We start from the raw sequence: 20145 nt of genomic DNA on the forward strand, positions 1-20145 counted from the left end.
TACAGAGTTATAAAATCCTTAGCATTTCACTCTCTTAGTACCTGTAACTATCAATAATCATGTTATTAGTGACGCATCAAGGAGATTGAAAATTGCTTCAGTCCATTGTTCATTGTTGTAAAACAGAAAAAAACAATGGAAACAAGTTCTCAAAATGCCTTTAGTACCTTCATATAGTCATAAAACTTCTGTAAATCTCTATGTTGAGGTTCACCCATTTTGGCCGAAGTAAAACAAATCCTTCCTTTATTAAGTTCACCTTTGCATCCTTTGCGTAATACAACGGACAAAAATGGGAGTATTCTGCCAAAGGAAAGTTATTGTTGCCATTGCTGAGAGCTGTGTTTGCATAGGATCACTGCTATGAAGGAACTTTCCTCTTAACGAAATTATCGTGGGCAATTTGTGCTGGAATTTGTAGCTCGGCTAATTTCAGACATGGGGGAATTCACACAAAATCACAAATAGAGTCAGCAATTATCACAAATTACCAAATGTCCCCCGGTAATAAAGTTCCTGCAGGAGGAAGCAGAACAGAGGTGAGCTTCGGGTCTGGATTAACCTTACAACCTGACAAATTGATCAAAAGCACATTTGTTGTCATAAAAGCTTGAGGGAAAAGTTTTAGGTAAATGGAGGGGTATATTCACTGTGTACATGTGTCAGTGTGATTATGGAGCCAAAACTTAAGTTGAGACAGACTCTGTATCTGATCACTGCAGCGGCTGCCCTAGACTGCTTTGAGAAGCTGTCTCCTAAATGAAAAGAAACTGTTTCACGGTTGGTTCAGAGCAACTATTAGTCCGTCAGTTGTTACCCCAAACATTTTTGATGAATTTACAAAAAGACCTCTGCCCTCCAACCAAAACCTTTCAATAGAGGAGATTCCAGTGTGAAAAGCTAGTTAGCTGACATCCCTACAGAAACGTTGGCCATGTTCACATGGACAATATTTCTTTAACCAGATTCTGGTTGAAGAAAGAATAATTCTGATTAGAGATTCCACCTTAACTGTTTTGACTTAGACTTATAGGCAGTTTATGCTTCTGCGTCAATTTGATGCTGTAGCTACGGCGTTAGCCCAGACTGTACACAGACCCTAACGCCGTAGCCTGACATGCAACTCCTCAGAAATTTAACGCAGACCGCAAGAGCTGTGATTGGTCCGCTTGGTAATAGTGTGTTTCCAGTTTAGTATTTCCAGCTGCTTCTCCACATCGAGGAAAGGTCTACTGAGGAGGTTCAAAAGTACAAGCAATTTTATGACTTGTTTCAGTCGCTGTTGTTGAAAGTGAGGCAGGAAGTAGAAACAACAGTTAACCTGAAGACACAGCTTCGACGAGTGTTTGGGTGCTGTTTCTACAGAGCGAGCCAGACTGACTAGTGCAGTATATAAGTATAAATGGCTCACGCTGACGTAGGCTACGTGCGTAAGTTACGTGCGTAGGTTACGTTGTCTCATACAACGTACTCGTACACCATGCTTTATTGGTCACAGTAGCTCAGTTGCACGTAAAAAAATAAAAAAACACTAAATTAAATTAAATTAAAAATAATGAATGACATAAATAAAATAAAATTGTATAAGCAAAACATTTACAAATACACCCAAAATCAATGGTGATTAGTTTGTTAGGCTAAATAAGTAAGATTGAATTAGAAAAAATGTCAAAAAACACACTAAGAATAACTTAAAAAAGGTAAAAACTCACAGAGCTACTTCTGACCTGCTGCCACTCTCTCAGGTGCTCAGGTCTCGTTTACATGGGCGCTAAATAAAACGATCTGATAAAATTCATGTAGATGCTGTTAAACTTCGGTTAGATTATATCTGAGCTGACATGCCATGTAAAGGGGTTCGGCCCACGGTGGAGCTTCAAATTGGCATGAAAAATAACAGAAGACGTTTTTCTTTTTTGACAACATTCAGTAGAAGGTGTCCAAGATGTCTCCGGGTTTTTAACGTCTCTGTCCAATCTACATTTTGGCTTCGTTCACCTTCTCAAACAGTTGTTTAAAGAACTGGATGTTTTGCTACCTCCATGTTTCTGTCCCTCCAGGAAACTCATCAACCAGAGAGAAACAATCAGATCAAGTGTTTCCATGGTTACTGGGACATCAGATTTTCCTGCTGAACTGATTATCAAACATTTACACCACCCCTCTACATCTGATTGAAACCCTTCTGGTCAGACCAGTGTGTTCTGATTGAGGTAGATGATGCATTTTAATACTAGTATTCATGTGAATCTTATAAACAAGCAGTAAACACATATCAGCTGATGTATTTAACCCAGTCTTCTAATTGTGCAGCATCCACTACAGAAACTACTAGAATTTGCCTGAGGCCGATTAAAAATGGGCCGCAGGCCATAGCTTGAAAACCCCTCCATTAAAGTCTTCAACACATGTTTAGACAAAATTAAATTTAGACTCTGACACCCTCGTCCGACCGTAGGCACTTTATTAGAGCACAAAATAAGACAAAAGGAGCATTGTTTTAAAAGGCACAAGGCAATCAGCAGAACTTTACACGTACATTCTTCAGGTGGTATCAAATGCAAATTTAAGAAAAGGAAACGGGTATGCATTGAACAATATCTACATTCATAGAGTTCTTTAAGGCAGCAAAGTGTTAATGATATACAGGCTGTGTTGCATGTTAAGTTATGGAGAGAAAATAAATTAAAAGTTTTTTTTTTCTTTTTTTCTTTTGGATGATAAGCAGAGGAACAGGTTGAACGTTCAAATCCCCGGAGCAGCAGCAATTATTAATTACACAAGCGGAGATGCTCCGGTCTTCAATGATACAAAACTGTAGTAATATGAGACGTGAAAAGACAAACAGCAGAAGGAACAAGGACCGTGTGGTTTGACATGTGTTTCTACTTATTGTGTCCTGCGTGGGAGTTCTGTTTGTATGCAATTCAAAAAATCTGTACAATTACGGCCCTCGAAAGTGAGGCACAACAAGCCTGCTCCTGCCTCTTCACGGGGGTGTTTCAACGCTTTGGGCTTCCATTTATGGATCTGCACAGGTTCAGCAGAGCAAACATGCTGTTGTTTCTCTAAAATATGAATTTCTGGAGGTCTGGACTGAATTAAATAATTTCGCCAAATGCTACAAACATTGTTTTTTTCATTGCTCAGAACAAACACGGTACAGTCCCGAGGAATCTGGGACTGATGGGGTGATATGTTGATCCATCTCGGTGCCAGTAACATGCGGTCACAGATTATTTGTTATTGTCCAAGTGTGCTGTGCACCAGCAATAAGTGGAGATGGATGGTTTTGTTCATATGTGCTGATTGTGTTAACATTTAAGAAAGACAGCAACCTCGAAAATCAAAATGTTTGATTCAAATTCTTTCAAAAGTTGGCTCTGAAGTTGATTTGCACTTAGATCTGCCGAGAAAACTCACCGCAAGGTACTTTTATTTTTCAAAGTAAAACAGATAACCATGTCAGAAAAATCTCTCAGATGCAGTTACATATTTACGGCCGGTGCTGAGAAAAAGTTGCAAGACAAAATGTTGCTTTTGGACATCCAGTGAGTTGAACTAAAGCTGGGCTCGTGATATGCTCTTCCCTCGAAAATATAAATGTATCCTCAGCAAAACCGTACCGCTTTGAAAACATAAACACAGCATGAATCTTGGATAGTGGAGCTCGAGACAGAGCCCAGCTGGAAACGGGCCTCAGCACTGATTTCCATGTGGTCTGGATTTTGCAGCGCCGAGCCGTGACTGCTCGTTGTCTTTCTGCGTGTCTAATGGAGAGCGAGTGATGGACAATGAGCCGGACTCGTGGCTTTGACGTTTCTGAACGCACCAGACGTCATCACATGGGGAAAGGAGTATTTTATGCACATGTGGAGCATGGGCATTGCTCAGAAATACAGTCTGAACTGCCAAGCTGAACTGCAGTGGGCTGTTTTCATCTTTCAAAATTGATTGAATTGTGTGTTGGATTCACAGCAGACCAACACAGACACAGTGTTTCTGTCTCAAATGCCTGTATCAGTTCCTAAACACTAACCCTAACCCTAACTCACTGAAATTAAATGACGCACTCACAGGCAGATATCAGTTGTCTTCTTTTGACAGTAGCGTCGACTAAAGTGAGTGAAATCCGACCTGTTGCACTCTTTACAGCACTGTGGCTCTGTGGTCAGCAGCGAAAGGTCGTGGATTTAAAGCTGACATGACTGATCTGTGAATTTGAGGGAGCAATTCAGCAAAATCTGTTGAAAATATACACTCACTTGCCAGTTCACTGAAAACCAATGCATTCTTATATAGCCACATCAACTGATTGGTGGTCATCTATCCAATCAGAAGACCAACAAAGACCCAATTGTGGCTCAAGTTCTGTCACTACAGAAGCACTTGTTGGTACTACAAACCACAGCCTCCACTCCAAAACACAGCTGACTCAACAGCTCTCTCGATTACTTTAAATCCAGAACTGTTAAACCATAGCGCTTTCATGTTTTCACTGGTGTACCTAATGAAGTGGCAAGTGAGCGCATGTATGCAATCTTTAAATACTTTGACATTTTGATGGTCTAGAACACCGTCAAATACCTCCAAATCTATATGGTACCGTCTTGTTTTATTTAATGTACTGAACAACGGATCCAAGGCAGTCGTAAGATTCCTTGGCTGCACTATAAATGGCCTCTAAACTAGTGCCCATTACTCATGACGATCAAAAGATCTGTCTTAATTCCTCAATATGGAACATCTGATGTAGACGTCTCGTATTCCGAGATGATCTGTTTTGACACAACCCCACGCTGTGCAGGCAGACTTATGGTTTTCCTGTCTCTGACGACGAACAAAGCATGGCACTAAAGCAGCATGCGTAGCCGTGGCCCATTTATTTACTGCCGAGCAGAAAGTGTAGTGTTTTGACAGTGCTGAGAGACGAGCAAGCTCGCTCTGCAGGGTGCGCAAATGGAAAACATTTAAAATCCAGAAACTAAATTAAAAAACCAGCGGGAGTTCCTGCGCTCACTGCAAAGAAACAAATACAACAACACGACTACTGCCAATTATTGGGAGGTATCCTTGTCTGTCTTGCGTCAACTGCTCCAAGGGATGGTTAGAAGTCAGGAGACAGCTGCGTATCAGAAACCACAGAGGGCTCTTAATGAGCATAGTGAAAGCTTCCCAGGGAACAATGATTGGTGGATTGGGAAGTTAAAAAGGCAACCCCTATGTGATTGATAGGGGATGTTTTGAAGACATCCTCCTGAATATACTATCTCCTATGGTTTCGTGTGTCTGCCGGTTGTCGGCAAAGACATCAGAGAGTGAATTGTTCAAACTATCCAACCAAAAGTTGATGTTAGAGAAAACAGATGTCTGTAGCCGAAGGTATTTTTTCTTATTTGGAGGTATCCAGGTTGGGAGCCAGGCATTCTAGCCAGGCGTCCTAAGGTATTTAAATTACTATATAGGACACTGTGAAGATCCAAACTACAACCTAGCAATTTTAGACCAGTTTTGATTAATACTATTGATATTTTTTGACATTTGAACATTGGAACCATGCTTACTAGTAGCCCTGTGACGGACTGGCGACCTGTCCAAGGTGTAACCAGCTTCTCGCCCAATGCCAGTTGGGATATGCCCTAGCCCCCTCTGCAGGGAACAATGTTACAGACAACGGAAAGGCTGGATGACTGGATGCTTACTAGCAAGCCTGGACCTGGATGTTCTTTCTGCTATCTATCCTGCAAATCTTCACATACACAGGGAAAGCTCAGATATTTATTTTCTCAGAGACGCTTCGCCGCACATATTCACAGCAACAAATCCGTCCCGTGCAAACACAGATCACACAAACTAAAAGCACGGGTTTTCCCGGCTGAACCAGGGATTCTTGCCGTCGTAATACGGATGTGTGCGCAGCATTAGCGCCGCGATTGTTGGGGTTTATCCGGGATAATAAACCGACTGAGTGTCAAGTTCACGGAGAGAGCGCGAGCTTCACACATGAGGGCGGAAACACGAGCAGGTGCACGCCATCCCGCATAAAAAACCCCCCCCAAAAAAAACGTACAAACAAAAAAAGCTGCTAAAACATCGATCAAGCACTAAATTAAAATTTCCTTCAATGTTACGTTTGGAGTAGAAATATGTGAAGCAGTGGCAGAAGGCGGGGCCTGGCTTGGATGTTATCTTATTAAAAGAGTGTGTTAGTGTGTACATCATATCCTTTCAGTGTGAAAACAAACTGAAGGTGGCGCAGGCAAACTAACCAAAAAAGAAAAAGGTGTGTGTCAGCTTGTTTGACCTCGTTTTCGGAATTGTCCATGTGAACCAAGCCCTTAGAGCAAATACTGTAAGTGCACACACTCACACACACTCTGCATGCCTGATCACTGACAACTACCAGATGGCACAGGGAGGCTAGACAGCGTGGATTAATGAGTGTGTGTCAGAGTCTGTTTGCGTCTTTTTTACGCTGGATGTGACACTGCATGATGTGTGTGTCTGCAGCGCACAGGCCGGCCTGGATATACTGTAGTGTTTGGTGATGTGTGTATCTCCTTTATGAGCGAACATGTACATGCCAGAGGAAAAAGTGTGTAGGGGTTCAGTCCGTGCTAGGCGGTGCATGGTTTATGTCTGCGAATATCCTCTCCTGTTCCTTCCAAATCTTTATGTCCATCTGGGTCATGTTTCTTAATCTGGGCTGCGTTTCCCTTAAATTCACCTTCTCTGTGTTCACATTTTTGGCTGAGGGACTCGGTTCCATATTTGCAGCATATGGGTGATATAGTGTCTGAACTGCTCAAAATGTTAGCATGTGTTTTTGTGTATGAGTCAGTGTGCCTTGGTGACAGGCAGCGGTTTCAGCACTGGTACATCAAATTAGTTTGGTTTTCTTGCTGAAAGCTAACTTTCATCTTTTTTCAACGACAGCTTCTGCGCCGTATTTTCTGACTGGCACCTATGAATTAGCTGGTGGTTGGATAGAAAAGGCGAAACTCCACAGTTTGGCGAAACACCCTCATGACTTCTGTAATCTTGAGCTGGGGTCCAAATTTAAAACAGAAACTACATTTATGATCAAGATTGTTTGACACGTTGGGAGCAGGTGGCAAACCAGAAGAAGCCAATGCAGAAGTGGCAAAAGTGTGAAAGCAAGTCAATCTCTGTCGATCAACATGTTTAGAGCCTGGTACAAAATTATTTCTGAATTATCTGGTACTTAAGTGGAGCCCCTGGCAAAAAGTTCCACCCACACTGAGCTTCAAAACTGCTCTTTGGGAAACCAGTGGCTGACGTCACAGAGGGTCTGTCCATATTTATGTACAAACGTAAGACCAGTTGTCTTACCAACAGTTGGAAGGGAACACTGCTACCATTCATACAACTGTTCAGTAAATATGAACCTAGCTTAGCACATCAAATGGCACTGGGGGGAAGCTGCTAGCCTGGATCTGTCTAGGCTAGCTAAGCATTGTGCTAAGCTAAGGCCTGTCTCATCGGTTTACCTTCATAAACTTTACATCTGGCTCTGGGCATGGAAGCAATTTCGCAAAATGTCAAACAATTTCCATGCTAAGCTAAAATAGGAAAAGGCTAAATCTGCTCAGATTTTAGAAGTGATTTTGACATTTTTGTGCACCTTCCATTGTCAAGTGGATGTTTGGCTGTGTTTGAATAATTGTTTTCAACCACGCTCACTTTGAACGATTGCGCAACTAGAATGTTTGCATATGCATCTTGTGTTCAGATGCCTGTTGTTTTGTCGCGGTTGGTTGCTCCACTGATCCTTAAAATAAAACAAAATGCAGCTTCACAGGTTAGACGAGAAAGGCAAGATAGATAAAATTGTTTGCATGAAAAGGAGGAGGAAGAATGGAGGGAAAGTGAAAGAGAGAGAGAAGAGAGATCACCAAAGCAGACTATTCAGGCGTTAAACCACCCTCAGCCTCTCTCTCTTTCCTTTTATCTTCCTCTGTTGAGCGCATTCTTATGGCCATTTACAAGAATCCCCCCTCGGCCTCCTCCTTGTTTCCATTACTCTTTTCCTTGCAGACTCTTGTTCAAAAAGCACATGCCTCTTTTCACATTATCCAGTAAAAAGAGGCAATCTTTATCCTCCACTACAAGTCTTTATAAAGTCCACACTTCTAGTGGTGCGAGTAGATAGTCCACAGATAGCCCAAGTGGTTTAAAGTCCAGTCAAGGTGAAATACATATGAATTACTTTTAAAATCACCACAGTTCATTGTCTGAATCTCATTCTCAGCCATACATATGTACAGTACTCTCATGGCACGCTTAAAAAAAGTTATACTCCACAAATTCTTGCTTTGGTTTGATTATTTGATTTTCTTCTGCTACCATTCAAATGTCCTTCTGTACATCTCTGATGTGCAGGATTGGGTTTTTAACTGTGTACATTCTTAGGTCTGGAATCCAAATCCAAGGGTCCGATTGCTTCCCACAAAAAAGGTTGTTGATGCGTTGAGATTTATTTGTTTGGGATCTGGCCTAATTTGCTGGGTGGTTCTGTTTTAACAGGAAGATCTTCAATGTTTTTCCATGGTTTGCTTCTCTTTTTGACATCCAAATGGCGAATTCCCTCCTCAAGAATCAACTGTAAATCAATATCCTCACATTTATTTTCCATGATTGCACATGTATCTCTGTATAATCTTGCTCTTGAAGGTTAGGTTTCTCTTAATGGAGAGTAGGAAAGACAAATCCACTCTTTCTTTTCCCTTTCACCGCATCCTCTTTCAGCGTTCCTCCTTCAATGTATCTGTCCAAGTAAACACTGAGGAGCCAAGTTCCAGGCCAACATCCCACACTTATGTCTAAACGACCCTCATTTCCAGTCAACGGAGATTCAAAAGGCTCCTAGCTCATTGTCTCTAGACCTTCTGTTTATCCATCCACCATGTCATTTGTTCTTTCTTCTCCCATCCCTTTCTCTCAGAGGTCCAGACGGAAGGCGCCAAAGTAGCTGGAGGACTCGTCGCCATTTACCATGGTGGGGGACGAGACGGAGACGAAGAGCTCGTCCCCGGCCCTCAGTTCGAAGAGTCCTCCCTGGTAGACAGAGTGCAGTGCGTACTCGGCGTCCGGAGCCCAGCACTTGGTTCCCACCCCCTTGAGGAGCTGGAACAACAAAACAGAAGTGACAATGAAGGTAAGGACGGTCTTTGAAGGTCCACATCATTCAGCATGATCGTATGGTTTTAGGAAAAAAAAGTCATAAGGCTGTACCTGGATGGGGCTTGGGTAGGAGGTTTTCTTGTAGACACACTGCACCAGTTGGTGACTGACGCTACGCTGGTCCGCATCACTGGTTGCTGGGGACGGATAGCGAAAATATACCTGGAGGAAAAATAGGTACAGAACGATTAAACATTTACAGTAGCTGCATGTGACCATTGCATATTACATAATGCAGACGAGAAGGAAACTGAATCCATTTGAGGTGAGTTTGGGAACTGATGGCCATTTGTCTTCAATACCAATTTATGTATACACTAAAAAACAGCTTGAAGGGGTGTAAACCCAGGAAGAAACTAGCATCAATGTGGCGACCAGGGAATGTTTCTGAAAATAAGGGAATTGTAGCGATGACAGTGGAGAAAGAAAAAAAAAAAGGTGACTAGAAGAGTAGGGTACCAAGTTGAACTAATCTCAACTATGAGCCCATGCAATTGAAGCAACGACCAATGGGAGCAGGTGATATGGTACACTGACATAGGCTCCACGGCAAGGACATACCGTCCACAACTTTGGTTCCTACCACCAAATTCCCTATGGTGATGGCAATATTTTCTTTTCAAATATAGAGGTAAGAAGAGCTAACTCTGTCAATACTAAAGCAATATTCTTATGTTATCTGGAAAAAGCTTTGGAGGGGAAATATGCAAGTAGGTTACCAAGACAACCAGAAAATGGAACGTCCACTACTGACACATTTCCATCCTCAAAGACATGAGCAATGAGCGAATCACTTTATATGCGGATGGTACTTTAACCTAAGAAACATGTGCGCCCGGTTACCTGTGAGTACAGGTAGTACCGCCCATCCTGAGGCACTCGCAATTTCCCATTGGACAGGGTCATGTTGTGCAGGTGAGCTCCAAAGCTCTGATTGGCCCACGAGCGGACCACATGGCGACAGGACTGGTGGAGACCTTGCATGGGGACCTGCAAGGGAGGGAACCCTGTTGGTGAAGATGAGAGAAGAAACTCAAAACAGGAAGCAGAAATACAAAACTAGAATTCAGGGAGAATTCAACAGGGAACCAGAAACCAAAAAAAAAATAATAAAGTAAAAAATAAACACAAGGTAGAAACTCAAATATTCAAGTTGTCACAGCATGTTGAGAAGTCATTGCTTATTTTCTGTAAGAAGGTCTATATAGGCTGTGAAAAAGCAAAGAGCTTGCCATGTGTGTTTGCCAAAAGCTCAATAGCAGCAGCATCTGACAAAACTATATACCAGAAGACAGAACCAGTGATGAAATATGTGACTAGAGAGTAGCTCTCCTCTTAGGCCCGTTTTAAAGCTGCCAGAGTTGAGCAATAAGACGCACTATTCCCTCAAGTTTTAATACTGAGAAACATCTGAAATATTGAGTCACAAATATAAAAACCCTGTGACAATTAAGCATTTTATTATTGTGGCCAGTGTTTACATTATAATGCGTCCTCATGAGAGAGTAATCTGGGTCTAACCCCATAAATAATCTTAATACGGCATTTTGATTTCATCCCTCGTGGATTATAAAACGCAGTGCATTTAATGGAAGCATTACAGAGCCGAAGTAGTGGAAGACAGAGCTTGAATATTAGAGCAGCATGTTCATTTTCAATAATGCTCATCAATTATATGGTAGTTTATGAGGATTAGGGTTAGTTAATGCTCATCTGCAATGCTAAATCATTTTGTAATTAATTAATGCTGAAATACACTGCCTGGACAAAAAAAAGTCGCCACCTGGATTTAACTAAGCAAACAGGTACGAGCCTCCTATTGGATAATTACTGCATGGGTGATTATCTTTCAGCTGGAAACAAATTATTTAACCCCAACTGATGCAATGAGTAGCTTCTCATTTCTTAAACAGCCATGTCTAAAGACACATCCTGTGGTCATGGAAAAGATGTTAGTCTGTTTGAGAAGGGTCAAATCATTGGCATGCATCAAGCAGAGAAAACATCTAAGGAGATTGAAGAAACTACTAAAACTGGGTTAAGAACTGTTCAACGCATTATTAAAAACTGGAAGGATAGTGGGGAACCATCGTCTTCCAGGAAGAAATGTGGTCGGAAAAAATCCTGATTGATCGTGATCGGCAATCACTTAAACGTTTGGTGAAATCAAATCAAGTCAAGAAAAACAACAGCAGAACTCAGGGCTATATTTAATAGTGAAAGTAAGAGCATTTCCATACATACAATGAGAAGGGAACTCAAGGGACTGGGACTGAACAGCTGTGTAGCCTTAAGAAAACAGCGAATCAGTGAGGATAACTGGAAAAAAAAGGTTTCAATTTGCTAGGGAACATAAAGATTGGACTCTGGAGCAATGGAAGAAGGTCATGCGGTCTGATGAGTCCAGATTTACCCTGTTCCAGAGTGATGGGGGCATCAGGGTAAGAAGAGAGGCAGATGAAGTGATGCACCCATCATGCCTAGTGTCTACTGTACAAGCCTGTGGGGGCAGTGCTATGATCTGGGGTTGCTGCAGTTGCTCAGGTCTAGGTTCAGCAACATTATGTGTCCAAAGAATGAGGTCAGCTGACTACCTGAATATACTGAATGATCAGGTTATTCCATCAATGGATTTTTTCTTCCCTGATGGCACGGGCATATTCCAAGATGACAATGCCAGGATTCATGGGGCTCAGATTGTGAAAGTGGTTCAGGGAGCATGAGACATCATTTTCACACATGGATTGGCCACCACAGAGTCCAGACCTTAACCCCATTGAGAATCTTTGGGATGTGCTGGAGAAGGATTTGTGCAGTGGTCAGACTCTCCCATCATCAATACACAAACAATGCCACAGCAAATGTGTGCTGTAATCAAAGCTAAAGGTGGTCCAACAAAATATTAGAGTGTGTGACCTTTGTTTTTGGTGGCGGCTTTCTTTTTGACCAGGCAGTGTGTTTTGTGATTGATGAGGATTAAGGTTAGCTAATGCTCATCGATTATTGTGTCACTGATTGGGGTTAGGGTTAGTAGATGCTCATCAAATATTCTGTAATCAATGAGCATGCCATGATAAATTCTCACTACATTTACTCATCATTTGAGTACGAACAGCCTTGATTTTTGTTCTGCGTTTTACAGCTGCCGTCATGTAAAACTCTAAGCAACCTTTTGGTGCATTCTGTTAAAATCCATTTTATCTTTGTCCTTTTTGTCACCCTCTCTGGTGTTGACTGATAGATTACAGACAGTCAGGGTCTTACATGAAAGCATCAGGGGATTGTGGTGGATTTACTGCTCCTCCTGTATGTGCTTGCATGAAGACTTGCATAACTGTGGAGGAATTTAGACCATCCACAGTAATCGAGTTTAATGTAACTCTCATTTCCAGGAACTCGTCAATCAGTCATTGCCTGATTCCTGCTTGAGTGTGTGTACTATTGTCACCTTCACACATTTACGGTCATTGTTTATTAGAAAAAAACACCTTCTCGCTGCTTTACTTCCTGATGAGAAACCCAGACTGAATGTGTGAACCTCGCCTTCTCTCTTCCCTCACACACACACACACACACACACACACACACAAACTTGTGTCTCTATGATTGTGAGGACCTTTCACTGACATAATGCCTTCTCAGGCCCCTAACCCCAGCCTTATTGTAATCTTAATCGGTTTTAACCTTCAAAAATGAAGCAGGGCCAAGAAGAACGCCCCACAAAGATAGTTTATAGTATAAATTGGACCTCACAACTTAAAAAAAAACAAAAAAAAACAGAACACATGCACAACAAGCTCCAGCCTTTGTCAACTGGATGGAAATAACATCATGCAGCCTTTGCCAGATTGTCAACACCCTTCAGCTTGCACGGCAGTTTCGAATGAAACGATACAGAAGGCTGGTTAACACACACGGGAAAAACACACACTAACTTTAAATTCACAATTTTAGAAAATGCATACGCTCAATTATTTGTATGTATTGCTACACATCACTGATTCAGACTATTAATTTATAACGTTAATCAGAATATTTAAATGTGGCAGAAAATAATTTGTATTATTAATTAAGCTCTCCTCTCTTCTTCCTTCAGAACAATTCATCACACTGTTGTTCATGCACCAGTGAAACAGACACATGAAGGCTAGCAATAAACATTGTTCAGCATCTCTTTGTTTTTTGTTAATTTAAGTGATGCAAAACACACGATGTATTCAACACCTTCCTCTGATAATGTGATATTCAATTTTCTACCAGTCGTCCTTTCACTCAAAGCACTGATGTCTCACCTTGAGAGCTGGTATCTCTGAGGGTCAAGTGGGCCGATGGCCTCTGGGCCACAGAGGTCATGAACTTCGACCCAGAGTTGTTGAACGAGCGAGGCATAGTTCTCGCCTCTGACGGAGAAAGGAAATAAACGGAGGTCAGATACGACGCTGTAGCTGGATTACTGTGTGTGTGGGGGTGGGTGTGTGTGTGTGTGTGTGTGTGCGTGAGAGAGAGGGGATGCTCACCAATGAAGGTTTGCTTGGAGATGATGTTCTCCGTCACCTGAAAGAAAACGTGAAAAGGTCACCAATGATGTTTCAGAAAAAGAAATGTAGAATCATTCTAAACGCTCAGCAAGAAGGGTGTAAGTGTTGTGTGTGCCAAGTGTTTGCCAGTGTTGATTTATGAATGTTAAAGTTAATCATTAAAATGGTTCTATTGTGTCTATTTAACGGCTAAAAAGCAAGTAGCAGGTTTATGGGTGTGCATTTGTGAGTGAAGACTGAAGTGATCACAGTAAACCTGTCTTTAGTGTTTGTTTTGCGATCAATCAGTTTATTCTCTAGTTGGGTCAAGTCAGTTTCATTAATATAATCCCAGATGTGGTGAAATAGGGCTTTAAAGTGTTTATAGAAACCTCCTGCCCCCAGAAAGAAAAAAAAAATCCTTGAATAGGAAACAGGCAATACTGAGAAGTACCATATGACCATATGACCATATGGTTATGATTACTTCTGATGTAAATTTAGTGTTTGTTTCAGGCAGTGTGGAAGTAAATAAGTAAATAAATAAATACAATAATGTTTCATTTGCTAACATAGCAGATAGAGGTGAAACCACATCACTCTCAGTTTTGGTGTGTAAACACCGCAGGACATTTTAAGCAAAAATGAAGACAACAACTAAAGCTGCAGTTCCACTAAAGACCACTAGAGGCTGGTTCCAAACGTGAAGCCCGATCGAGCTTCATATATCATCTACACTAATCCTATGAGTGATGTCATGGAGGGTTCATCAGTCTCTATATACAGTCAATTCATTTAAGCAAAGAACTAAGTTTGATTTCAAGACAGAAAATACTCTACATATCTTTTTTTTTTTTATCTTTCCCTCTCAAATCTGGTATCTTTCTCCTCCTTCCATCTCCACAGCGCTGGCTATAACGGCGCACGTGATCCTGTCTCTGGGTTATTTCTCTCGTGCCATCCCTCACTCACTGTTTCATCTACCACAGATGTACAGGTCGCTATGGTACATACGTATACATGTATATGTACCCCCACAGAGGTACCGTATACATGCGTTTCCTCGCTCTCACACAGTCATCCTTGCTCCTTGTTTTTGTCTCTCCCACTTTATAAATCAAGCCTCAGTCACAGCCCTCATTTAATCTCCACGCCGACTTATTCAGTTTCTTGCTTGCTCTTAAATCACAGTCCTTTTGACGTCCTTTCTCCCTTCGGCTTCTCAGTTCCTCATACATTATGTCTTTCCTCCTTGTCGTCGGCCACTCTTCAACCACGAGGTCATGGTTCTCATTACCTGTTGCTAGTCATGTGGCCGGCGTAAAGTGCCCTGAGAACGTGCTCCCGAGCCCCTATTGGTATAAATCTGCCCCAGATTAATTTGGTGAAACGCCGCAAAATCCTGAATATGATTAATTTGCCCACAGTTTTTTAATGGTCGCACAGCTGCACACGTGGTGTTATTCTTGGCAGCTGCTCGGCTTCTCCTGCCCCGAACGCTCAGCTCAACCTGTAAATTGGTCCTGATCGCTCTGGGGTTTGGAGTGTCAGCGTGGACGGAGGAAACCCCCGACACCCCATCCACCGGCACATATCCTATATTCTCTGAGGGGAACACAATACAGCAGAGTGCAGATTGCCGACTCGGCGGCGATGGCTCGTCGCGCTAGGCGTAGCGTGCCTGTCTCTGCCTCACGTTCCTCGAGTCCCGAAAGCAGAAAATTACCCACACACACTTAAAGAAAGAGAGAAAATTGCCAACAGATTTTCTGTACTGCATGCTGCTGCAGACGAACAAAAAAAAAAATTAAATAAAGGGCTTTTTCTTTTCACAAGCAGGGACCCGCTGTAAGATTTTAGTTGTCTTTCCAAAGCAGCATGTTTTCAATATATGAGCTCAACACGTCTTTAATGCTTGAGAGCTCACAAGGGAAACCATTGGATGGCTAAAGAGTGAACTCAGCTGTGGTGGCTCCGTACATGATTTATTTTCTGCACAGCAGTGGAAGCTCTCTGTGGCATCCTGAGAGACATCTGACCAGCTGCACGTTTAAAGGTGAACACCGGTGTCACGTAGAATTATAGTCCGTTTTCAGTGTTTTCTTTCGCGCCGTTTGCATCTGGATCGCGTTTGGCACCCACTGTACGAAGTTGGACGCGACTGAGTTTAGCATAAAGCGTGTCAAACATGCCAAAGATTAACTGCGGGCCCTAATTTGAAAAGGCATGCGTGTGATAATTGAGTTAGTGTACAGCTACATATGCGGTGGAGGAATGATTTCCTGCAGGACCTTTCCATGAAGACATAAAATCACAACACTGCATGAAATATTAGTTCAACAAAAAGTTTACCATGACAGATTTTTTTGCTCAGGTCTTTATGGTTGGTTAACGAGGGGAAACAACTGGAAAAAAAAAACCTTCTCAAGCGAGGAAAATGAGTTCCGACAGATGTATGACCCGATCCTTTCAAGTTATTCTCGGCAGATGAGTAAACACAACATTTATCAGGTGCAATATAAAGTGAAACAATTAAACCTCCTGGCTCCACATGTGGTTTCAGAGTGATAAATGTGTAATAAAAGGAGACATTACTGGCGTGTTTATCTCCCTGCCATGTTTGGGTGACTGCAGCTTGAAGTTATTACTCTGCCCTCTAAATGAAAGGTCAATTACGGCTAAAATCGAGGGATAATTCCAGGTAATAAGGGCCTGTTGTAGCAGTCTGCAAACAACAGCAGCATGCACTGAATAAACCCAACGTCAAGACTCTCAATTACCCAAGTAATGGCCTACTTGTTCCACATACTGTGGCTCTAAAAAATGCAAAGCTGAGCGGCCTTACTTAGGGTTACTCTGGATTACACTTTAAGCAAATGGAAAACCACTAAAAAGTTTATACAGAATGCTGCACCTGGTCTCAAATCTATGGGATAAGAAGACTTTAAGCACATCTGTTGCCTATTACATGTTCTTTTTCCCTATAATGTTTGAGGATGCAGACATTCAAACTGTATGTGTCTGACTGTGTTTGCTGTGATAAAGGCTAAAAGTTGTTCTTCCATGCCCGTTTTGGCCGTTATCACAGTTTACAAACACTATCTTTGTTCGGTAGTCATAGTGAAGCATATTCTTATACTAAAACTGTCACATCCAGCTCTGCGCCACCTGGCCGTGTTTAACTGTTTCTCTGTGTTTTGGGCAATTCCTGTTTTATTCTTTAAGTTACTAACTCTATCATTTCAGATGTCTTCACCTCCCCCGTGTGGTTGCTGTACCTGATTGTTAGCCCCGCCCTGATGTGTCTCACCTGTGCCTCATTGTTCGGTCTGTATTTAGTCTCCGTGTTTCCTTCCCACTTTGCCAGTTCGCCTCTGTATGCCATGTCAGAAACGTTGTAGTCTTCATGTTCTAGTCTTTTCCTAGTCTGCTTTTTTCATTCCTCATTGTTTTTGTTCTTTGCCTACTTAAATATAGACTTAAATAAAGACTTTCTATCCACCACACGAGGCCATAAAATGGCAACCTCTAGGGAATCAGGAGTGGATTGTCTGTGTCATAAGGATTTATCTTCTGGAGACTATGAGTGTTTGCAAAAGGAACAATGTTTAGTAAGCATAATGTTACATTGTCTCATCGAAGCATTAAAATAGATTAAAATATGTTCAATTTAGAGTTATTACAATTAATCCTGAGGGGGACATTCATTTTTCTACCAAATTTCATGGCAGTCTGATCAATATTTCTCCAGACATTGCTAAGAATCTCAACCCCATTGGTGGCTCTCGGGGCACAGCTTTAACTTGAGGATTTATCTTCTAGGAACCCATGAGTGTTTGAACAAGACAGGAGTTTCAGTTAAGTTTGATGTTTAGTTAGTGAAGTATGTTCTCATATAAACATGTCAATGTACATCTGACGCTGATGGAAAGGTTCATTTACGGGTATATGAGTTAAATCAACTATGAAATAGACATTCATTTTTGTACCATATTTCGTGGCAGTCCTGTCAACATTTGTCAAGGCATTGACAAAAATGTCAATTGATTGGCGATGCTAGGGCCATAGTCAACGGATCATCTATGTCTTGAGGATTCTAGGGACCATGAATGCTTGGATACAATGTTTAAGTATAATGTTGAGTGGTCCTGCTGAACTATGTTCTTAAGTTAAAATGTGCTGATGGAATGGTTCATTTTGTACGTATTTGCTTGCAACTTGAGTTAAATTAATTCTGAGGGCAACATTCAGTTTTCTACTACATTTCACAGCAGTCTCATTAATATTTGTCCAGACATTTCACTAAAATCACATTGGAATCCCTTGAGGGAAAGTCATTGGATCACTTATATCTTAAGATGATCCAATCATATAGTGGCCGTGACTGTTCTTGGCTAGAAACCAAGATGGAAATCAAGATAGAATAACACGATTCTATACATGTGTACCCTCTGGAACCTCAGAGGGTAATCAAAGGATGACACTGACTGCAGGTTGATTTCTCGGGAGTAAAATATAAAACATATATGGAAGTCACCTCAGATACCTCAACATCTACCGTTACACATTCATATTTTTGTGAGCTGTGAACTGAACGCATCATTTTTCCAACAGGGAGCGTAGCCATGAATTTCGCTCAGTCTGGAGGGCAATAATGACGTTCACCGCCGTTGAGGAAAAAAGAGAAAAAATAGTTTTACGACAGCTGTCAGTGGACGTGCGATTTACGGCATACAGCATGGCTGGTGCAGCTGAAAGAGAAGCTGCCTCCGGCACCGCAGAAGAAGCTGATCCACACATACATTTGATGGAGTTATTTGAAAAAAAACAGAAAAAAATATGACGGGCCGGGGATGGATGGGCAGGTCAGACAGAGATTCTACTGAACAAGAATAGCTCAAAGCTGCTCAATTAAAAAACAACAACGAAGAATGAACGCGAACTGTTCATTTTCACTATGTCTAAGTCTAGTTCAAAATTAAAAAACTGCGAACTGAACTTTGAACCAATTCATGTTTAGTGTGAACTTGTACAACACTGGCTACGCATATAGTGTATTTAGAGTGTGAAACCTGGAAAGAGTTAAAGAGTTACTGTGTGTCTGAGGCCGAGACCGTTATTTGACTCGAGCTTCACATAAATAACTCCCTGCAAATGAGCTGGAATGACTGAAGGCTGCATTGATACGTCAAAGCTGTATTTAGTGTTTCCAGGTGAGTTTCTTAAAGATTTCCCCATCTTTTGATGTGTCTTACTTCATAAAACTGTTTACATGCAGCCGTTTTTCGGTGTAGCCTGGGAGTAGTATGAGTTTATGACTCAGTAATTGGATGCCTTCTAAACGGTTGCCCTTTGAAACCAATGATATATTATGTCAAGTTCACAAATAAGACGTGAGCAATGTGCAGTATTCTGGAGCAGCAAAGCAAAGAACGTTTTAGAAATGATGCCTCTCATCGTCTCACGTGACAGGAATGTGCTCCATGAGTGCTTTTCTAGCACATGAGATCAATTTAAATTAATAAATAAAACCCCCGGTAAAACACACGTGCAAAGCTAGAACTGTGCTTCCAAGTGAAACGCTTTGATGAACTTTTTAAATGCATCCTATACATCCGACGTTGCCAAGAGGGGGTTAATGGCGACCTCTTTCCCAATTTGGAGCAAAGGCTTATGGGCTCGTTTGCTGCAGCTGGGAAGTTAAGCCGCGTTTATACGTCCTTTAATGAGGCTTTTATCGATTAACATGGGCTGGTTTTACTACGAAAGACCCGTGCCCTCGTTCATGGCGCCGCTTTCCTATCAGCAGGTAGGCTCTGATGTGATGAGCCTCAGAGTTCAAGTTCGCCGCCTAAGTGACCCCACGTGAGGGTGCGTTAGACCGACACCGAGGCATTAGGGCTGTTGTCTGTGTGTAGCGATGGGATTTAGGGCAGACTGAAACAGCACAAGTCTAAAAAAAACCTTTCCAGCTGCAGTAACAACAACAAATAAGCCCCGAACTCTCTTCTTTCACCCTGTTTAGACAGAGTTAAAAATAGTCGGATTTCTTCATGTCACACGTTGTCTGGCCAGAAGTTAAAGAAATAAAGCATTAGAGAAAGTGAAAAAACTAGTGAGAGTAAGATGAGATGAGCTTTTCTTCTGTTACGTGCTCCTTGAGTTATTGTCTGGCCACATTCCAAATGACTTATAAGGGTTCCAACATGTGGGAAACCCATCTAACCTGTATGAGAGAAATTTAACAAAGGATTAACAGAGTTGGAGCAGAGGGTGAGAAATCAACAAAGGGGAGCTCAAAAAACCTCAAAAAAGTTCCCAGAATGACCACTAGATGCTGGCTCCAAGAGTGAGTCAATCCTCACAGACCTCCATGTTAAAACTTTACATCACAATGAAATATGTTTACGGCTTGGTACAAAAA

The 20145-nt window shown here is 41.8% G+C and overlaps 1 protein-coding gene across 1 annotated transcript in view; it reads right to left on the minus strand.

Moving 5' to 3' along the window:
• Nucleotides 1-2058: 2058 nt before the first annotated feature.
• Nucleotides 2059-20145, minus strand: part of tnfsf10l (TNF superfamily member 10, like) — a 66748-nt gene continuing 48661 nt past the window's right edge. The window contains exons 3-7 of the mRNA XM_084545950.1: nucleotides 13722-13758; nucleotides 13497-13604; nucleotides 10048-10211; nucleotides 9256-9366; nucleotides 2059-9147 (exon numbers count right to left, since the gene is read on the minus strand). Coding sequence (XP_084402076.1) covers nucleotides 8962-9147; nucleotides 9256-9366; nucleotides 10048-10211; nucleotides 13497-13604; nucleotides 13722-13758 — 606 coding nt within the window. The 3' untranslated portion in view covers nucleotides 2059-8961. The remainder of the gene's footprint in view (nucleotides 9148-9255; nucleotides 9367-10047; nucleotides 10212-13496; nucleotides 13605-13721; nucleotides 13759-20145) is intronic.

The sequence above is a fragment of the Chelon labrosus genome (genome assembly GCF_963514085.1).
Source record: "Chelon labrosus genome assembly, chromosome: 1".
NCBI lineage: Eukaryota > Metazoa > Chordata > Actinopteri > Mugiliformes > Mugilidae > Chelon > Chelon labrosus.